This window comes from Artibeus jamaicensis, unplaced genomic scaffold, assembly GCF_021234435.1.
Source record: "Artibeus jamaicensis isolate MK-2021 breed Jamaican fruit bat unplaced genomic scaffold, CSHL_Jam_final contig_233, whole genome shotgun sequence".
In the NCBI taxonomy this organism is placed as follows: domain Eukaryota; kingdom Metazoa; phylum Chordata; class Mammalia; order Chiroptera; family Phyllostomidae; genus Artibeus; species Artibeus jamaicensis.
Genome location: NW_026521486.1, coordinates 22,849,779 through 22,869,244, shown reverse-complemented (window position 1 = coordinate 22,869,244; position 19,466 = coordinate 22,849,779). Strand labels below are relative to the sequence as shown.

Below are 19,466 nucleotides of genomic sequence, written 5' to 3'. Positions count from 1 at the left end.
GGTCCCACCATATGAAAGACCAGACTATACCAAAATACTAATATTTAGGGTTCAAATCTACCTACAAGGTCTTCAGAATTAGGCAACCTGAAATCTAACCCTGTCTCCAAAATACTTTATTACAAGCCATTCTCACTTCGGTCCCCTTCTTCCTCTGATCTCTTACCTCGGTCTCATGTGTGGTTTCAGGTCAGTATGCGCCTAAAAGCCTCTCCTGCATTCCAAGCTGTCCCTCTGGAGAAGGAAGAAGACTTTTACTGCATCTGTGACAATGGACGACAAACCATATCCTGGGCAGTAACCCCAAAGTCATTAGGTCAGAGACAGAGTCCTAGGAATTACTCAATCCTGTTCAAAGTTTGTATAGCAGAGGGATTCTTATATCCAGTTCTACTACTCTCAGGCAGGGATGCTTTTTCTCCCAGATAGTAGAGTGGTTTGCTTTGTTTCTTATTTTAGGGTGTCTAGAAGGATGTTCCTATTTCCCTCATCTCCTTACCACCTTGGATACTCAGTGTCATTATTCTCTAATTTATGCCACTTTCCATTTCTGGTCTTGTGTTTTTATATAACCCAAGAAAGGGGGGGTACAGAACATTTATCAATCTTGGAGTTTAAGGGTATGGAAGAAAGGGAAGATGGTGCTCATCTCTACTGACCTGTTTTTTTAGGGAGTGTGAATTTCACCATGAGTGCAGAGGCAGTGGAGAGCCAAGAACCGTGTGGGTCTGAGATGGCTGTGATCCCTACATATGCAATGAGAGACAAAATCATCAAGCCCCTTTTGGTTGAAGTGAGTAAGCCTACCCATCTGGTAGGTCGCAATGTGTTCATAAAAACAGCAGTGAATCCAGTTAAGGTTGTAACTGTTAGGTAAGACGGGCTAAATAATATATGATCATAAGATCTTTCATAATCTTATTTTATAAATATAGATATCTGTACATGTCTCTATCTCTGTCTTTCCATCTCTTTTTTCTCTTAATTTATTTTCTCATTTTTTCCTCACTTTTTCATCTATCAACCTTTCTCCTTCATATTTGTTTTACTTATAAAGTTTATTTATATAATACATTTGAGAAATCAGTTCCACTTCTGTTTACTGTCAAGAAGTTTGGGGTTACTCTATCAATACAATTTTTCTGCAAGTGAATCTGTTCTCACCTCTGACTTTTCTTTTTTTCCACACAAAGCCTGAAGGACTAGAGAAGGAAATAACATTCAACTCCCTGCTTTGCCCATCAGGTAAGAATCAGCCTTAATAATTAAAATAACATTGACTAAAGTTTGGGTAACATATGAAAATCAAAGAATTTTATATGTTATATCTACACATAACCCTCTAAGGCCAATAAGACTCAAAGAACTTGATGGTCCTCATTTGGCAAATGAGAAAACTGGTCTTAGCGAGGCCAGGTAATTTGATCAGGAGAATACCCCTAGCTCATCCATTATGAATCTTTTTTCTGTTACAGCATCTGTGCAACCACCAAAATGTCTTTCTGACCAGTTATGTATGATGTGGTTATAGGTAAAAAGTGGGTGGAATCAGAATATTGCCAATGGGATATTTCCTTTAATACTTAGTAATACAATATATGGATCCTAAATTCAGGTTACCCCACCACTGAGTTTTTCAGAACCTACAGTATGTTTTTTTTTTATTGACCCGCTCTCACTATAGTTAATTTTCTTTCTTGGAGAAAACTAAGAACCTTTCTCACTTCTCTCACTCTCTCTCTCTCTCTCTCTCTCTCACTCTTGTTCAAGTACAGTTGTCTCCATTTCCACCTCAACCCCAGACATCCCCACCTCCAACCCTTGATCCTACCCCGCTTTGGCTTGTCCATGTATAAGTCCCTTATACATGCAGAGCCAACAGCATTTGATAATGGGACCATGCTATTTCCCCAAACCAAAAGCTGTTGCAGCCTATACTGTTACTGTCATGTCAGTATTTGTTTGATGCCAAGCCTGTACCTAATGCTCTCTCAGTCATTTGCCAGGGACTGAAGAAGCTTACAGTAAAAGATACAACTTTACCTTGCTGAAGAATTTTTTAGTCTAAAGAGAAACTTTTATAGAAATTTAGCACACTAAGAAATTTATCAACACAATGTGTTCTTACCTCAAACCAATGTCAAAACAACATCCTATATGTGCTTCTGGCCTTTCTTTGTCTATCTACCAATTTCTGTCCAATGTCATTTTTATATTGTCAAGACTTCAAATGCATAAAGCATTTCAAACACATAACTGCCCGGTTGTTTAGTTTTCTTTCTACATTTAAGTGAACTTAGTGTTATCACCAAAGCCTTTTATCATGGTTTCTCCTCCAATTCTGAGTTCTTTGTTTTGATTTATCTCTTGTGTGTCAGAGCTAATCATCTGGCAGTTTTATTAGAATTAACTTTAATTACCTATGTGATACAGAAATGCATTCTCCTTTGAAAGTAAAACAAAACAGAACTTCCTTTTACAGGCCAGTATCATGCCCTTATATTCTTATTCAACACTTCTGTGACCTAATGTATAGATGAATTTGTGTGTTATGATTTATGTATATGGCATGAGGTTCATAAGTTTCTTTCTATAACTCCCTGTTTTTAACTCATCAACTGGTCTTGAAGGGTTTCCCATGTTAAATTGTAAGTCTATGTAATTCCTCCAAGTTCCCTTTAATTCCACACTGTCAGTATCACAGTTCTGCCTGATTTCTCAGGCACCCCTTGTGTGTGCACACAAGTACACCTAAAGCTGATACCAAACTGTGGCTTTCCTGTTAAAAGGCAGTGTATGTATATTCTTAGTTTTAATGGAATTAAAACATTCTCTCTTTTTATTACCTAAATTTATATTTCTACCACTTTACATTCCCTATGATGATCACCATCATGTTACCATAAAAGTTTTCATTTTAACCAAATATTTGGATGAAACAATATATTGATGTTTTAACATATTCCTCTAGTCACAATGAGGGTGAATTTATTTGTTCATATTTATGAATTGTTTTTATATCCTTGACCCTTCATGTTGGAGGAGTCGGTCTTTTCTCTGATTCAACTATACGACACTAAGTCTTTATCTATTGAATATCTTACCAAATATTTCCTTTCAGTTGGTAATTTGTCTTTTTACTTTATTTATGGCATCTGTTTCCTTACAGCAATGTGTTTTGGAGGGTAATAGACATATTTGATATATGAATAATATATTCATAATTAGTATAACCATGTATGTACCATATTTCACTGTGTATAACACACTCCCACATATAATGCACATCCATGTTGTTGGCCCAAACTTTCAGGAAAAAATCTTTTGTGTTAATTTTTTAATTCAATTATTTACTTAGTTATATTTAGATGCTTGTTTTTTGTGTTATAAAGGAACTTTAGTATTTATTTTTGAACATAGTATGGTACAAGAAATTTTATGTAACAAATGATTACAAAACACAAGAACAGATACAAGGTATTTCAGGTACTTCCCATGTATAACGTGCATCCTTATTTTTCCCTCAAAAACTTGGGCAAAAAAGTGCACATTATACACAGCAAAATATGGCATTTAATACATAATTATATTATATATTTAATTAAATGATTGAATTTAAATTTAATTACATAACCATATGTGATTAATATAATTTAAAAACATACAGAATTAATGTATACAACTTAATGAGTTTGGAGACTTATATATATACCATAATCTATACCATAAGCCTAACCAGCATGTCCAAAAGTTTCCTCCCACTCTCTATTTATTATTTTTTACAATACCTTATATTAAGTATAAAATCTATCCTATTAGCAAAAGTTTAAGTACAAAATGCAATATCGTTAACTGCAGGCACTATGCTGTGCAGTACATCTCTAGAACTTACTCATCCGGCATAACCAAAACTTTGTACCCTTTGACAAAAGTCATATTAATTTAATGAGCAACAGATTAGCATGAAGATAAATATAACATTTCTCTTTTCTTCATATAATTCATAAGCATTAAAATGGCAATAAATGTATGCTTATTGGCAGCAATTATTTTATTAATTTTCAATGAGACAACACTATTCTTCTTCACCCACATATCTAGAGTCTCCATAAAAATACTATCTTCATATTTGGTGAAATTTGATAGAAGTTAAGACAGCATGTATTGTAGAATATAGGAACTTGTGGGATATTTTTATTTTGCTTCTGTATACATAAGATGTTTTTTTCACACAACCGTTGAGTAAGGAGGTCGGGGATGAGCATTAAATATATCACCTTGTGATAATCATCTCACGTTAGCTGTACGATGATATCAGGGGCGCTTGAAAATGTGTAGACTTTTGGACTGAAACTTTACGCATAGGGAGAACAAAATGGTTGGGGAAGGAGAAGTTCAAGAAATCTTCGAATCCTGTTCATACACATTTAAGATATAAAAATCTGGACTATTGAGACAACTTTTCAGAAATTTAAGTATGAGGCATAATTCTGACTTCTTGGTCTTAGCCATCTTCAGGAAGGTATATAGCAGAAATAATTTTAACTGTGGCTGCTTTGTTTTTTTCTCTAGGTGCTGAGGTGCCTGATCAATTATCTCTGAAGGTGCCACCAAATGTGGTAGAAGAATCTGCCCGAGCCTCCTTCTCAGTTTTGGGTGAGTCTCTAGCCCCATAGACTACGCTGTACTGACAGTTTCTACTATGTTTTTCCATAAATACTTTCTCAAAATAACAACTGTAATTGAAATTTCTTTCTTCTCTCCCTTTTAAGGCTTATTTATTGATTCCAAACATACTTCTGTCCCTGGAAGACTTACCTTTCCTAAAAATCCTCATTTCTTTACCTCAGCTAATAATTTATCTCTTCTTAACGATTCTGATAGGTTATAATCTCTCCCACTCCCTAGGAGACATATTAGCTTCTGCCATGAGAAACACACAAAATCTCCTCCAAATGCCCTATGGATGTGGAGAACAGAATATGGTCCTCTTCGCTCCTAACATCTATGTTCTGAATTATCTAAATGAAACACAGCAACTGACTCCAGAGCTCAAGTCCAAGGCCATTGGCTACCTCAATACTGGTGGGTGATCGACTGAGTGAGTGAAAACTTCAGTGTTACTTTAACAATAGATTGGATTTCCCAATAAGCTTGCGTTACTTATCAATACTATTATACATTAGCTTGCCATACTATGATTGTTCTTATGATAAGACAGTTAATTTTACGGTAACTACCCAGCATCCAACCTCCAATAAAATATTTAGGACTCAGAACCTTCCAACGTATGAAAGCATAATTTAGGAAATATCACAAGAGAAACCAAAGCATTTCAGTATTTCTCTGGCTGCAGCATATAGGACCTTTCATGCTGTTTCATTAACCTTCCATCCCAGGTTACCAGAGACAACTGAACTACAAGCACTACGATGGTTCCTACAGCACCTTTGGGGAGAAACATGGCAGGACTGCAGGCAACACCTGGTAACAGAAAGAGAGTTTTTTGAGCTCCTATTTTTTTGTACCAGCTCATTTACATGTATTATCATAATTACATTTACCATAACCCTAACAGATGCATATTATTAAACTTATAATTGGTTATACTAGATACATACACAAAGTTAACAGTCAGAAAAGCTAAGGTCCAAATACATGTATGGTATACTTATTCCCAAAATTCATACTGTTAATGGTACATCAAGGTCTTCTTTCTAAAATGACTATTTTTTTTACTAAAATAACTCCCATTACCATGAGCATTTTAATGATATGGCCAATGAACATATCATATAACTTCTAGATAAACTATGTTCACTTCAGATTATATTATGTTTTTAGAGCATATTCAATTTAACTGAGAATTCACCAATGGGAGGAAAGACGTGAGAGGGCCCAATAATATGAAACAGTTTTAAAATCTCCAAGGCAATCCAATATTAAAGGGTATTGTTGCATGTAACAGCTGTGTGAGGAGATTCTTCCATCTACCAGAGGAAATCTGTACAGAGAAGAAAGATTTTAAAACTTAAATAATTATTTCAAGTAATAGTAGAAGTACTTAGACTCTTTGTAGCAAAGAGGAAGTGAGTCCACCAGGAAATTTTAGCTCTAGCAAATTAATCCAATAGTCCAAAGGAGATGAGAGCTGTACGTACACAAGAATTCCTGTCAGGTGATTTATATCAATGTAAGAAGTGTCCTGTGAAGCCTATGGCTGCAACGTGCTTGTAAAACCAATGATGGGACAGCACAAATACCATCATCCCTTCTTCCACCCTCAGGCTCACCGCCTTTGTACTGAAGACTTTTGCCCAGGCTCGAACTTACATCTTCGTTGATGAAGCACACATTACAGAAGCCCTCACCTGGCTGTCCCATAAGCAGAAGGACAATGGCTGTTTCAGAAGTTCGGGGTCACTGCTCAACAATGCCATTAAGGTGAAGTGTTCTCAGAGCTTTGATTCTTTGATTATGGTGTGTATGAGGGTGAGGAGAGGAGGTAACAGTGAAGAAGTTGTTTAGGGAAAGTATCAGAACAAAAATAAAACCTGGATAGCACCAAGAAAGAGGGGATGGCATTTAGGTTGATTGTGATCATTTGCCCCTGGGGATGAGTAGAAGTGAGGATATATTCCATGAAACCGCAAAAAACAAAGAGCTGATTGGGAGCCTTCTCCGAAGTAAAACTGCTCAAATCTCTCTCACACTCACATCTGCAGGGTGGAGTAGAAGATGAAGAGACCCTGTCTGCGTACATCACCATTGCCCTTCTGGAGATTCCTCTTCCCATCACTGTAGGTACCACCTCCTTCTCTGCTGAAGCATAATTCCAGGCGCAATGAAACTACTGACCTCCAGTCTGAAATGTCACTCTACTGAAGCCAAGTGTCAGCTTTCCTTCTATGCAATGCAGTGCTTCCCAGATTAATAAAGAATTTGGTCAATCCATTGCCAGGGGTGTCCAACCTTTGGTATCTCTGGGCCACACTGGAAGAAGAGTTTTCTTGGGCCACACATTAAATGCATTGCAACATGTAATCACAAAAAAAGTCTCATAATGTTTTAAGTAAATTTACGATTTTGCGTTGGGCCTCATTCGTAGCCATCCTGAGCCACATGTGGTCCATGGGCCACTTGTTGGACACCCCTTAGACTTTTCTGGTGATGCTCCTAAGCTATTGATTCCCTGACAGCAACCCCCCAAAGACCCACACACATAGTGAATTCTAAAGATATGGCTTATATTCCTGCCTCATAAGTCTGAGAATAAGAGATAAAAAATACTATTCTCTCTATAAGGATGAGAATAGATGGACAAATGCATTTGAAATCCTTTTTTATCTCCTGAGCTGCAATCTGTGTGTTCACCTGGGAATGCTAGCCTCCTGTTCACGTAACTCGGTTCCCTTCTTGTTCACCTTTCACAGCACCCTGTTGTCCGCAATGCCCTGTTCTGCCTGGAGTCAGCCTGGAATTCAGCAAAGCAAGGACGCCAGGGAAGCCATGTCTATACCAAGGCACTGTTGGCCTATGCTTTTTCCCTGGCAGGTAACCAGGAAAAAAGGAGCGAAGTACTCAGGTCACTTAATGAGGAAGCAGTGAAGGAAGGTGAGAGCAAACCTGAAACCCCCATCCCACATTCTCCGTACCAAACACTACTATTGCAAAAATCCCCTATGCCTACCTCCTGTGATCCCTTTCTTCTCCCCTCTCATGTCTATATCATTATACACTAACATTTCTCAGTCAAGTCGCATGTCAAAAGATAAGAGGCAGTATACTGTGGTAGTGAGAAGGTTGGCCTCAGGACACCAGCTCCAAAACACGCTGCCTATGTGCCCCTGAGCTAGTCATTTCACCTGTGTTTCAGTCCCTTCATCAGTAAAATGGGGATAATACCTCGTAGGGTTTTGTTGTCAGAGTGAAATGAGACAATACATGTAAAGCGGTGGCTAGAGTATATGGCACATAGTAGGTGCTATAAAAGTACGAGCTACTAAGACTAAGATATCAGTTCTTAATAGATACAGAACCCTTACCTGATGCATCATATCATCTTAAATATAAGGAAGGGTTGAAGAAAGTAACCCCATGAAAAAATTCTGGTGTTATACGCTCATTTTACAATACAGGTGATGTTGACAAATCTTTTCATATTCACACAATACTTCTATGTAAACAATAGTCTATGTGGAAGGCAGGGGTCCAAGAAAAAGAGAAATAAAATGCAAACAATAATAAGAGATCCAATGAAACATTCTGCCTTTCTCCCTTGACAGTGCCGTTAATGATTTATTCTTAAAAGTGCACTGGAAAATATTTCAGATACATAAAATTGTGTAAAGAATAATTAGCAAACATCTTTATACCTCCCTTCCCAACTAAGAAATAAAATATTACCATTGTAGGAAAAATTCCCTGTGTACCACTCCCACTACCAAAGGGAGTCATTATCCTGAATTTGTCATCACAATTTCTGTTGAGTTCTTTAATATTTTTACTGTATTTGTATCCCTAAATAATATTCCAATTTCTTACATTTTTAATCTTTAGATAAAGCAGCATCATACTTTTGAGAATTTCTGCATCTTCTTTTCTTATCTGTTTGTCTTTCGTTTTTCTGAAGTTCAGCATTATGCCACCAGAAGTCCCCTATATGGGTGCCTGTAACTCTAGTTAATTAATTCTCTCTGCCACATAATATATTACCATATGCAAAAGGTCATAATTTATCTGAAGAGTCTCTCCTTGTGGATATTGTTTCTTCCTTGTCGCTATAACAGGGCAATGCTGCAGTGACCACATACATGTCTCCTTGAGCACGCATGTGAGTTTCTCGAAGTCATACTTTGAGAAGCGTCATTGCTGAATGGTAGGCTAAGCACACCTTCCCCCTGTTGGATATTGCCATATTGCCTTCCAAAGAGAAGTTTATTTCCCACAGCAGTTAAACAGGTTCCCATTATTTCACACCCTTGTCAATATTTGGTATTTTAAGAATCACTCCATTTTTTTCCAACCTAATGAGCATGAACTCCATTATCTTAAGGGATCTGTAATCTTCACAGGAAGCCTCCAGCAGGGGTGTCCAACGTTTCAGCGTCTCTGGGCCACACCAGAAGAAAAGTTGTCTTGGGCCACACATTAAATACACAAACACTAATGAAAACTAGTGGGGAAAAAAAAAGTTTAAAATAAACTCATGGTTTTGTGTTGGGCCACATTCGTCACCATCCTGGGGCGCTCGTAGCCCAGGTTGGAAACCCGTGCAAAGGCAGGCTTTATAAAAAACTTAACAAACCTCAGAATAGGTCTGGGGAATGTCAGAAATAAGAAAGCATGACCACCAGTGGGAGCAGTTACCCTGATCTTTTGCTCTGTCACCAACCCAGCAATAGCAGCCGTTTGAAAAGTGAGGTGGCTGTGGGCTCTCTGACTCCAGCAACATCTTCTTCCTTAACCTGGCTGAAACAAGCCATGGTCATGTTTACAGAGAAGAAAATCATTTCGATAAAGTTCAAGAGGGTATCATAGGAATGCCGCCCTCATTTCAGCTCTGGCTTAGGTACTTTCCCCTTAAATTAAGTGTGAATATGTAGTCACTTATAAATCTGTCTTTCTCACCCCAGATAATTCTGTTCACTGGGCACGACCTCAGAAACCTCGGGCACCGGTGCAGTATTTTTACCAGCCCCAGGCCCCCTCCGCTGAGGTGGAGCTGACATCCTACGTGCTCCTCGCTCACCTCCTGGCCAGCCCTGCCCCGACCTCGGAGGAGCTGACTTCTGCATCCCAAATTGTAAAGTGGATCACGAAGCAACAGAACTCTCAGGGGGGCTTCTCCTCCACTCAGGTTAGTACAATAGTTTCCCAGAACCTCTTACTTCACCTTTAGATATAAGAAGGTTCGAACAAGAGAAAAACATACCCGAGAATAAAACATAAAGGTGAGAATAACTTGAAATGAGGAAAATATTATTAGAATTCAGGGAGAGTGAGAAATAAAGAAAAATAAAAGTCAAAGAGAGCTACAAAGAAAAGGCCAGAAATTCTGTGCCCATTCCTGTGTTATTATCACAGTGCCTTCTTCCCAGTAACAACTCTGCCCCCTACAGCAATAACGGGACACCTCTCTCAATAGCCATAGCAGAATGAATTTAAAGATCTGTCAATCTTTTGGAAGTTATAGGAGGTTCTTTCCAAATATTCCCAGGAATACTACTCAAAACCCAATAATCTCTCCCTGAAAATTCCTTCATTCTTAGGTCTCCTTTAACTGGTTTATTCCGTAACAGATACATTTTATGCTTCTTCTGTCTAATTATTCATGGAAGCATAAAGAAGTATCTTTGTTGATCCAACCTCCTGAGCCTAACTTTAGGTATGAATTTTATACCTAAAAAATTCATCAATATGTGGAGTTTATCTTCAGGGAGTTTAGGTGTTAGCCTATACCCCTGTGAAAAAATGGCGTTCCATCCTTTCCTCGTTGTACTTGATGTTTTGTTTCTCCATATGAATGAAAAAAACTGAACACTGTTGTTAGAATAGTTAGTATTCATTTCTTATAAATATGATATATAAAGGATGTCATACACATTCAGTGTTGATGAGAATTGAAAGTAGGAGCATAAATAGGTGAATTTAAACTTCCAGTAAAAAAGGAAAAGACAAATAAAAATGTCAACATACCAAGGAGATCATTATAATTACTGTTAATCATTATTTTCTTTGGGGAAGCCGAAACATGACCCTGACCATGGCTGCAAAAAACACTGGGCTCTTTCAGGGCACTGACCTCCACAGCAGAGCAGAATTTAATTTGAGGGCGAGAGCCTGGCTGACCTTTGGCTGGGTGGTGGCAGGTGTGACCACAGCTGTGCAGTGCTCAAGTGCTTTCGGAGTGGCAGCTGAACTTGTTTTCATTCTTTTTCTCAATATGTATATTGAAAGTGAAAAGCAAATTATATTATATAGATCATCTAGATTTTAACATGCAAAGTAATTAATACTTAGGAATCATCCAAAAGAAAAATGCACAGTTCTAACTAAGCTTTATAATATTTCTAAGCTTTATAATATTTCTAAGCTTTATAATATTATAATATTTATAATACATTTATACTATATAATATATATATCAGGCAAACAGCTATTGCCAATAAATGATTCCCATTCACATATATCTTCTACATTTATATCCCATGTATATTTATACAGAGAAAAGGACCAATTTTCTGGGAAATAAAACAAGCTTTAGGGCCTACAGCCCAAGGCAGATGTGTGAATGCTACAGCGCTATCATCTATTTAAGGATTATAACCAGTATTGAAATTAGAACTCCAATATTTAAGAAGTGAGGAAAATACAAAATAGGAACTCAAAGCCCCTCGGTGGCCACTAACATGGGCCTCTGAGGCCTCAAAGCTTTATCACACTTAAGAGGTTCTCTCACTTGTCTCTCTCAGGACACAGTGGTGGCTCTCCATGCTTTGTCTAAATATGGAGCCGCCACTTTTACCAGGACTGGGAAGGCTGTACAAGTAACCCTCCAATCTTCAGGGACGTTTTCCACAGATTTCCAAGTAGACAACAACAACCGCTTGCTACTACAGCAGATCTCGTTGCCAGAGGTGCCTGGAGAATACAGCGTGACGGCTACAGGAGAAGGGTGTGTCTACCTGCAGGTGAGACTCTCGGGGCAGAAGAGGGCAGAGGGTCAACAGTAGCCATTCTCACCCTGGCTGGTGTGGCTCAGTGGATTCAGTGCCAGCTTGCAAACGAAAGGTTGCCAGTTCGATTCCTGGTCAGGGCACATGCCTGGGTTGTGGGCCAGGTTACAAGTAGGGAGCATGTGAGAGGCAACCCTTTGATGTTTCTCTCATATATGAATGTTTCTCTCCTTTTCTTTCTCTTGCCCTTCCCCTCTCTCTAAAAACAAATAAATAAAATATCTTTAAAAAATAACCATTCTCACTGAAAAGTCCTAATTCAGGAAATGATGGAACAAACCAAAAAGAGTTGAGGAAGTTGGGAGAAATACCAGGGAAGGGAGAAACAAGATTTTTGTCTTTGATCTTCCACAGACATCCTTGAAATACAACATTCTCCCAGAAAGAGAAGAATTCCCATTTGCTTTGGAGGTGCAGACTCTGCCCCAAACTTGCGATGGACGTCGAGCCCACACCAGCTTCCAGATCTCACTGAACGTCAGGTAAGACTGGCTTAACCGAGTCACTTAATTCTGAGTATAACAACCAGTCTTCTCCTGGACCTCCTCACTAAGCAGAGCACCGAAGTGGCAAATGTTTGCACTACATTTATCAAAAAAGTGGTGTGTTCTCACGTTATTACAGGATTTCTGTGATGAGGTTTATATTCTACATCCCTTACATCCAGAATCTATTATTGTCACACCTCAGTATCTAAAGGTTATTAATTTCCCTCAATAATAACTAAAGAAAGAACATCCCCCTTGCTTTTGATCTGAATTTCTGATTTCAGTACAATGAAATGATTCATCCTAATTTTATTCTACTATAATGAAATACTATATTATTCTCGCCCTATCCAGAACAGGGATGAGGAACTTTTTTCATTTTTTTTAAAGTTCTCAGTTTGTGAATCCTCTCATGAAAAATCTGCATAATCACCACAGATCAAGTCACCGATGACCTCACTCCTTCTGTTGTCCAATCTCCAGCCAAGTGGCAACATTGGCCTTGTCATTTCCCCCTGACTTTCTTTGTCCTGGTCTTGCATTCCTTTCTCTGTCTCACGAGGTCTTCTCCTCATGCAGGCCATGTCTCACAGGTCTGTGTTTGGGTTCATTTTTCTTTGTGCAATTCAAGGAATCATAAATCAATCACGCCAAAGCCAGTTGTTTTGCCACCACGCAAATGGGTTCTGAGTCCAAGGACAAAGATGACATCTGGTGACACATTTTGGCTAGTTTTACCTGAATTTCTGTCTTAGGTAGTGTTTGCCTTCCCAGGGTGCGGGGTGTCAGTGACCATTTGTTTCCGCTGAAGTAAAATGTTGATCTGGATATTGTGTCCTTCACGATGGTGGCCAGTCTTCAAGCAGCAAGGGAAGGAAAGTGAGATGAGGAATTCTTGAAACACATAAATAGAAGGCTTTAGTTAAATCAGAATGCTTTAGTTAGAATCTAACTAAATTCTTTAGTTACAATTTCTACTGGCAATAATTAAATATCAGATTTATATGCCCAAAAATCAGCTTAGGAAAATATATATATATATACCACAATATTCAAATAGCTATAGGACTTACAAAAACTATGTCTATTTTCCCACCATCTTTTCGTGCCACCATAATGGTGTGCATGAATGTCCTGGCTGATACTCTCTGAGTATCAACAATGCTGAAAAGAGAGGCAAATGCCAGGTTCTTACTAGGCTGTGCTCCAAAGTCATTGTCTGATTTCTAACTATGATTATGAAGCATGGATACATGGACAGATAGGAAAAATTGTTGTGAACTGCCCAGGCAGGATAAACAAGTGTGGAGTAATCAGCCCCAGATCTGATGTGCAATTCAAAGATCCGGAAAAGTGGCAGAACAACCTGCTTCCATCCCATCACTTTGGTTTCGTTACACTGACAACCTCAGTGAGCATCATGGACCGTGAAGAAGGAAGACGAACACACACAGGCAGGAAAACCCTGGGATTCTGTTTGTAGGGATATAATACATACATGGAAACAAAATGCCTCAATGGACAAAAAAAGTATCTGTTCCCAAGAATATTATAACCTGGTTGGAGACAGTATTGAGGAAAAAAGTTAAGATAATGTACATGTAACAAAGAGCTGACATAGAGGAGAGGTCTCATGCACAGTTATGCATCATTTGTAGGGCTTTCATGAAACACACATCAACAGAGTCCACACATGTGAAATTCTAATTCGTCACATCTAAAGTAGGCCTGCTCTCTGTGGCTTTAACAGGGTCCCTGAAGGATCTAACACAGAGCCAGTTTTCTGAACCACTTGGGTAGGATACTTAGGAAAATTCCCATGTACCCTTCAGGGCTGCTGAGTGCTTACTGTAGAAAAATTTTTTTAAAGACTATTTAATAACAAAACCCCAATTCTCCCTTTTTTCCCTGGATCTTCAGCTACACTGGGAAGCGTCCTGCCTCCAACATGGCGATTGTTGATGTAAAGATGGTCTCTGGCTTCTTTCCCCTGAAACCAACAGTGAAAATGGTAGGTTTATTATGAGCTGAGGATTCCCTATTTTGTTTGCCGTTTTATATATCTCCAAACTAAGTAAATGTAAATATTATAATCTTATTAAATGGGCCTCTGTGAAAGACTGAGGTACTTTCCCCAAATGCAGAAATATAACAGCATGTTTTTGTTGGTGCCCACCATGTGCATAACACACTGTTAGAAGCCACGCCTACTAGGGAAAAAAATCTCAGCAGGTTCCTACTTTCATTATCTTGAAAGTAAAGCATCTACATATGAACCAGTGAAAAAATATGAAGACGACAGATTGATATAAGTATTACAGAAGTTCAGACAAAATGAGATTGCTTTAAGTTTGAGCAAGCAAAAGAAGAAAAAAAATCACCTTTATTAAGGAATAAAATGTGAATTAAACCTTGAAATAGAGGTAACTCCCAAGTTTAGAATATTTAGTTCTCTTTTCTTCAAATAGATCAACTGTACACATAGGCCGTGATTTTTACTAATATTAAACCCTGCATCCCAATTACCTTTTATTTTTAATTTTACCACATTATTGCCTTTAGTTCCAAAAATATTGGAATAAACATGACCCTCGGGTTTAATTTGGCAATAAAGTTCTTCCCTCTGGGCTTCCCCAGAGCTTCCTTCTGTTCATTCCCATCCATAACATCTTACTTTTCTTCAGCTCGAAAGCTCCAACGACGTGAGCCGGACAGAAGTCAGCAGCAGCCACGTTCTGATTTACCTGGATAAGGTGAGAGCCCTGTCACTCTAGTTGTGAAAAACAAGGAGGGGATCTGAGAAGTGAAGAAAGGCATTTTGGAGACATTACTTCCATGCTGAATACTTGAGAATTCTAATATTAATCCCCATAAATGTTCTCCTCTTCTTCTTCATATATGTTTCACCTAGGACTATGTAAAGAAATGGCTTATTATAATATCAGGGTATGAATATTTCTAGGACCCCACCAGCAAGAAATTCTCCACAAAATGTGCTTACTATGTCCTCAAGTTATCTTGAAGACAATGAGTAATATAAGACAGTAACATGGGATTAGTCAATTATTATATCAATAACATCAACAATATAAAAGGGGAAAGTACTGTCAATCTCAACAAGGACTTAAGTCATAAAGTAGTAAGACCAGTCTACCATTAAGGTAATGTAATTTTATAGTTATGTGCTGTAGTACAGTTTATTCTTTTAGAGATTGATGAATATGTCATAGTTTATAACTTTATGAAATTTAAACAAGGCTACAATGATTGACCTTTTATATTACTTTTTGAGTCAACACAAGTATTTCTACAAGATAAAGAAATGAAACTACGCCAAATCTCTGGAAATTCAAAAATGAACATAGCTATTCAACCAATAAAAATCATATATCATTCACCCCTATGAACAAAGTCATATAGTAGCTTCAATGGGAGTATATGAATTGTTTTAGTTATTTAAGAAGCAATTTTTAAAAAAAGAAGCAATTTTAGGGGGGTTCTTTTACTCTGGGAGCTCTCTAAAAATTTAAGGACCCTGCTAGTTGATTTGTAAACAGTTTTTTTTTCCTCAAAAAGCAAATGAATACTTAAAACTCATTCCAAGAAAAGACAAGAAAGCTCATTTATTTCCCTTTTGCTTTCTAGGTGACAAATCAGACACTGAGCTTGTCCTTCAGAGTTCAGCAAGATATCCCAGTAAGAGATCTGAAACCAGCCATAGTGAAAGTCTATGATTACTATGAGACAGGTGAGTGTGAGCAACTTGCACATAAAAATTAAATCCTGATCACAAAAATTTAGATTTCAGAAATCTGTAGGGGCAATTTATTGTATTAACAGGTCTCATAGCTTTATTTTGCTTCTATCAAGTCTGATTCTCCTCTCTTTGTCCTCTCTCCATACATTGTAGAAACTGCCTATAGTATAAATATATCAACTAATAAGAAACATCTATAGGATATTTAGTGCCCTTTTCTTAAACTAAATCAACTATACAACTAATCTAATATTAGATTTAAATAAGCACAACACTGGACTGTTCTTCAGAAGTGTAAGGTAAAAGAAAACATACATAACTATATTTGAAAAGTTGGCAATATAAGGCAGCTAGCAATATAGCAAGTGAATGATGCTGATGTTTCTGACACAATACAATTTTCCCCACAATATCCTGTGACTGCTCTGTGACCCATAAATGTTTGCTAGCCCTCTTACTTCACCCAGTGATTTTCTTTTTATTCAGGTGAATTTGCAATTGCTGAGTACAATGCTCCTTGCAGCAAAGGTAAGCAATTCACACTCCTCCCTAATGCAGTAGGAACCCCTTTGTCTTGTCCCTCAAACCTCCTCCATAAAATTCTAGCTCAATATACTTCATAGGCATGATTTTGCTCCTAATGCAACTTATTATAGAAAAATGCATTTGTTTGCAGAGGGCCACCATCAAACCTCTGAAAGTTCACAGGATTGCTCATTTGATAATCATAAGTAATGGATCTTGTTTCCCACTATACTGATTGGTTTCATAGGTGCACTGTACTACCCAGATCTAAGAAAAGGAATCATCCCTGCTCAGGAAACCAAGTCCATCTTAATTTTCTATTCTTTCCACTATCACAGATCAAGGAAACGCTTGAAGATGACATCAATGATGACTGATTTGCTGGAGCCCCTGATCCTCAAACTCAGGTCTCCATGGAAGAAAATAGTTTTGGTATCTCCAAAGTCTTAAAGAATAAACCTTTTTTTCTAGTCGATTTCTATCACTGTATCCATAGCCATTCAATAAACACTTATAACATTTCCATGTGAAACAGAGTTCATGAAATAAAATCCTGAAAGAGAGTTTCATAGCACTCAAGGGCTGAGAGACTTCAGAACTGGAAATGTTACAGTGAGGTTGCTCTGAGTGGGCTTCATGTGGGAGTTGTAGGGAAAAGAAGAAAAGATTAAATTGTGTACTAAAAGTGTGTAAAATGTGTTTGGTTATGGGAATACCCTAAAAAAAGTCAAAGAGTGGATTTTATAGGAAAATGAAAGACTGACTGAACTACAAAAGACTTTCCACACTAAAGGGAAGTAATGAACTACAAAATGGAATTGGTTACATTGGGACACAGCATAATTAACTGGGACATGATCCAAATAGGGAATTGTGTGTCCTCAGTTAGAACCAAAGCTACCATTGACTAATATATATAGTCGGTTAACCTTGGGTTTCAGATTCAATAAAGGATGATAGATTGAGAATGTCAAAGGGGCGATACATACAGAAGAGAGTTTTCTTAGAAGAAAATATGTGGTATTCAAAGCCCAAAGTGGAGTATCTTTTACACTGGAGCATCTTTTTTCTGAGAAGACATGTCTCAGAGCTGAATAAACATAATCCATGTCAATTAAGCATCAATACAGAACATGAAATAAAGAAATTAGGGGTAAGGCTAAAGGAAATAAGCCAAAGGATTATAGTAAAATCTGTTACTTTTTTTCTGTGTTCATATGGAAATCATGACTACAAAGGGTATAGTTGCTGCAAATCATTAGTTGTGTCTCCCAAACCAAGATTTATTCCCAAGACATTTATGTTTTATGCTATGATACAAAATTGAATAATGTAGGAATCCTCCCTTAGAGAAACTCATGCAGAGTAAAAAAAAAAAAAAGGTAATGGATAATTATAATATTACATGATAAGTACAACTATCTATTACCACCCTGAACCAGAGATAAAATGACCTCAAGTTTTGAGGTACCATCCTCGTTCTGATATGACCCTGGAGAAGGGGCCTAATTATAATTTAAAATGGGTGCGCCACCAACCTGGTGGCATGGGAATTTTGTAACTAAAATTAGGCAGGATTATAAAGGGTGATGTGTCTTGATAAAATCTAATTTTTTGAATTTATGCAAATTCTTCCTATAAAAGTACATGGAAGCAAGACTGGGAATAAGAGATATGTGGGGGTCAGTTTATCAAAAATTTTATGTTTTATTTTTATTTTTATTTTGAAATATAATCATCTCTTGCATTTACTTATATGTGGCTTCTCATCAAATTTAACTTTCCCCACTGGGCCAGTTGGTCAGAGGCATCCATTTGCCTCAAGGAAGTTTGGTGGTTATGATAGAAATTCAAAGAGGAAAAAAGTAGAACACTTGAATCTACCTTGGAAGAATAAATGACTTAAATTTACTTAGCTCCAACTGATAAATCAAAAGTTATTGCACAGATTACGGCATAACAATTTACTGTATGAAAGGGGTGGCAAGAATTCAGGATACGATATTAGGAAACATCTAAACAATAGCGAAATCTGTAGTTGAAACAGAATGAGAAAGCATAGTATATACCAATACAGAAATATATCTAAGATTATGTTATGAGAAAACTGTACAGCACATAACAGGGTACAAACTATGGACTCTTTTATGCAATAAAGGGGTGGAGGCAGAAATAACCTGTCCATGTGTTTATATTTACATAAAGTAGGGCTGGAAGGCTACCTACCCAGAAAAAAGGCTACTGAAAAGTGTTTACTCCCCTCTAGGAACAGGGAAAAGTAAGTGGAAGTTTTCAGTGGTGAGAAGAATGCTATTTCCTAAATACCATTTTAAATTATTTAACTACTGAGACATATGAACATATTTACTATCCTGAAAATTAAACTAAAATCCAATTTAAAAGCTTTAGACTAAGAAATATTGAATTCGGTACCTTCCAATTTGTACAAGGAGAAAGAATACTTACTCTATAAAGTACATTTAAAGATAATCTTACCTCATAATCTTCACTTCATCTTCAATCCCAAACTCTTCATGTTTTGTTTTGTGAAAAGTATTTTTCTCCTCTTGCTTCTCTTTTTCCTTCTCTGATTCTCTTTTGAGTCTTCTTTGACCCTCCTCCTTTTCCCAACTATCTCTTCTTCCTCATCCTTCGTCCAATAAGTTCTTTAAAATCAAATAGCACACATTTACTCTGATCCGTCAAATATTTCTACAAAGAAAATAAGACATCCAAGAGATGATGGCAGACTTTCATAATTCACTTCTTTACATATTAATTAAATAACAATAACACTATTAAGTCAACATCCTGAGACATAGGTTAAGACATCTTCTTAAGATCTCACAGTCTTGTTATGATAGCTGTCGTTTACTTTAAATAATTCAGCATAGACAGTGTGATATTAGTAGGTATGTTTAATCAGTAGAAGCTAGTGCTCTGGAATGTGGGCCTCAG

At 37.3% G+C, this 19,466-nt stretch overlaps 1 protein-coding gene and 1 pseudogene across 1 annotated transcript in view; both read left to right on the top strand.

Annotated features, from left to right (window-relative positions):
• The window catches only part of LOC119065752 (alpha-2-macroglobulin-like), a 43,589-nt gene extending 26,558 nt beyond the window's left edge, over nucleotides 1-17,031 (top strand). Inside the window, exons 20-36 of the mRNA XM_037167907.2 lie at nucleotides 190-316; nucleotides 672-793; nucleotides 1,194-1,245; nucleotides 4,573-4,656; nucleotides 4,909-5,085; nucleotides 5,400-5,487; nucleotides 6,288-6,444; nucleotides 6,726-6,800; nucleotides 7,434-7,614; nucleotides 9,636-9,859; nucleotides 11,475-11,693; nucleotides 12,093-12,220; nucleotides 14,147-14,237; nucleotides 14,911-14,979; nucleotides 15,872-15,974; nucleotides 16,470-16,511; nucleotides 16,847-17,031. Of these exons, the coding sequence (XP_037023802.2) occupies nucleotides 190-316; nucleotides 672-793; nucleotides 1,194-1,245; nucleotides 4,573-4,656; nucleotides 4,909-5,085; nucleotides 5,400-5,487; nucleotides 6,288-6,444; nucleotides 6,726-6,800; nucleotides 7,434-7,614; nucleotides 9,636-9,859; nucleotides 11,475-11,693; nucleotides 12,093-12,220; nucleotides 14,147-14,237; nucleotides 14,911-14,979; nucleotides 15,872-15,974; nucleotides 16,470-16,511; nucleotides 16,847-16,863 (1,956 nt within the window). The 3' untranslated portion in view covers nucleotides 16,864-17,031. The remainder of the gene's footprint in view (nucleotides 1-189; nucleotides 317-671; nucleotides 794-1,193; nucleotides 1,246-4,572; nucleotides 4,657-4,908; nucleotides 5,086-5,399; nucleotides 5,488-6,287; nucleotides 6,445-6,725; nucleotides 6,801-7,433; nucleotides 7,615-9,635; nucleotides 9,860-11,474; nucleotides 11,694-12,092; nucleotides 12,221-14,146; nucleotides 14,238-14,910; nucleotides 14,980-15,871; nucleotides 15,975-16,469; nucleotides 16,512-16,846) is intronic.
• LOC119065755 (40S ribosomal protein S15a-like) lies at nucleotides 12,227-14,140 on the top strand (annotated as a pseudogene).
• Nucleotides 17,032-19,466: the final 2,435 nt, after the last annotated feature.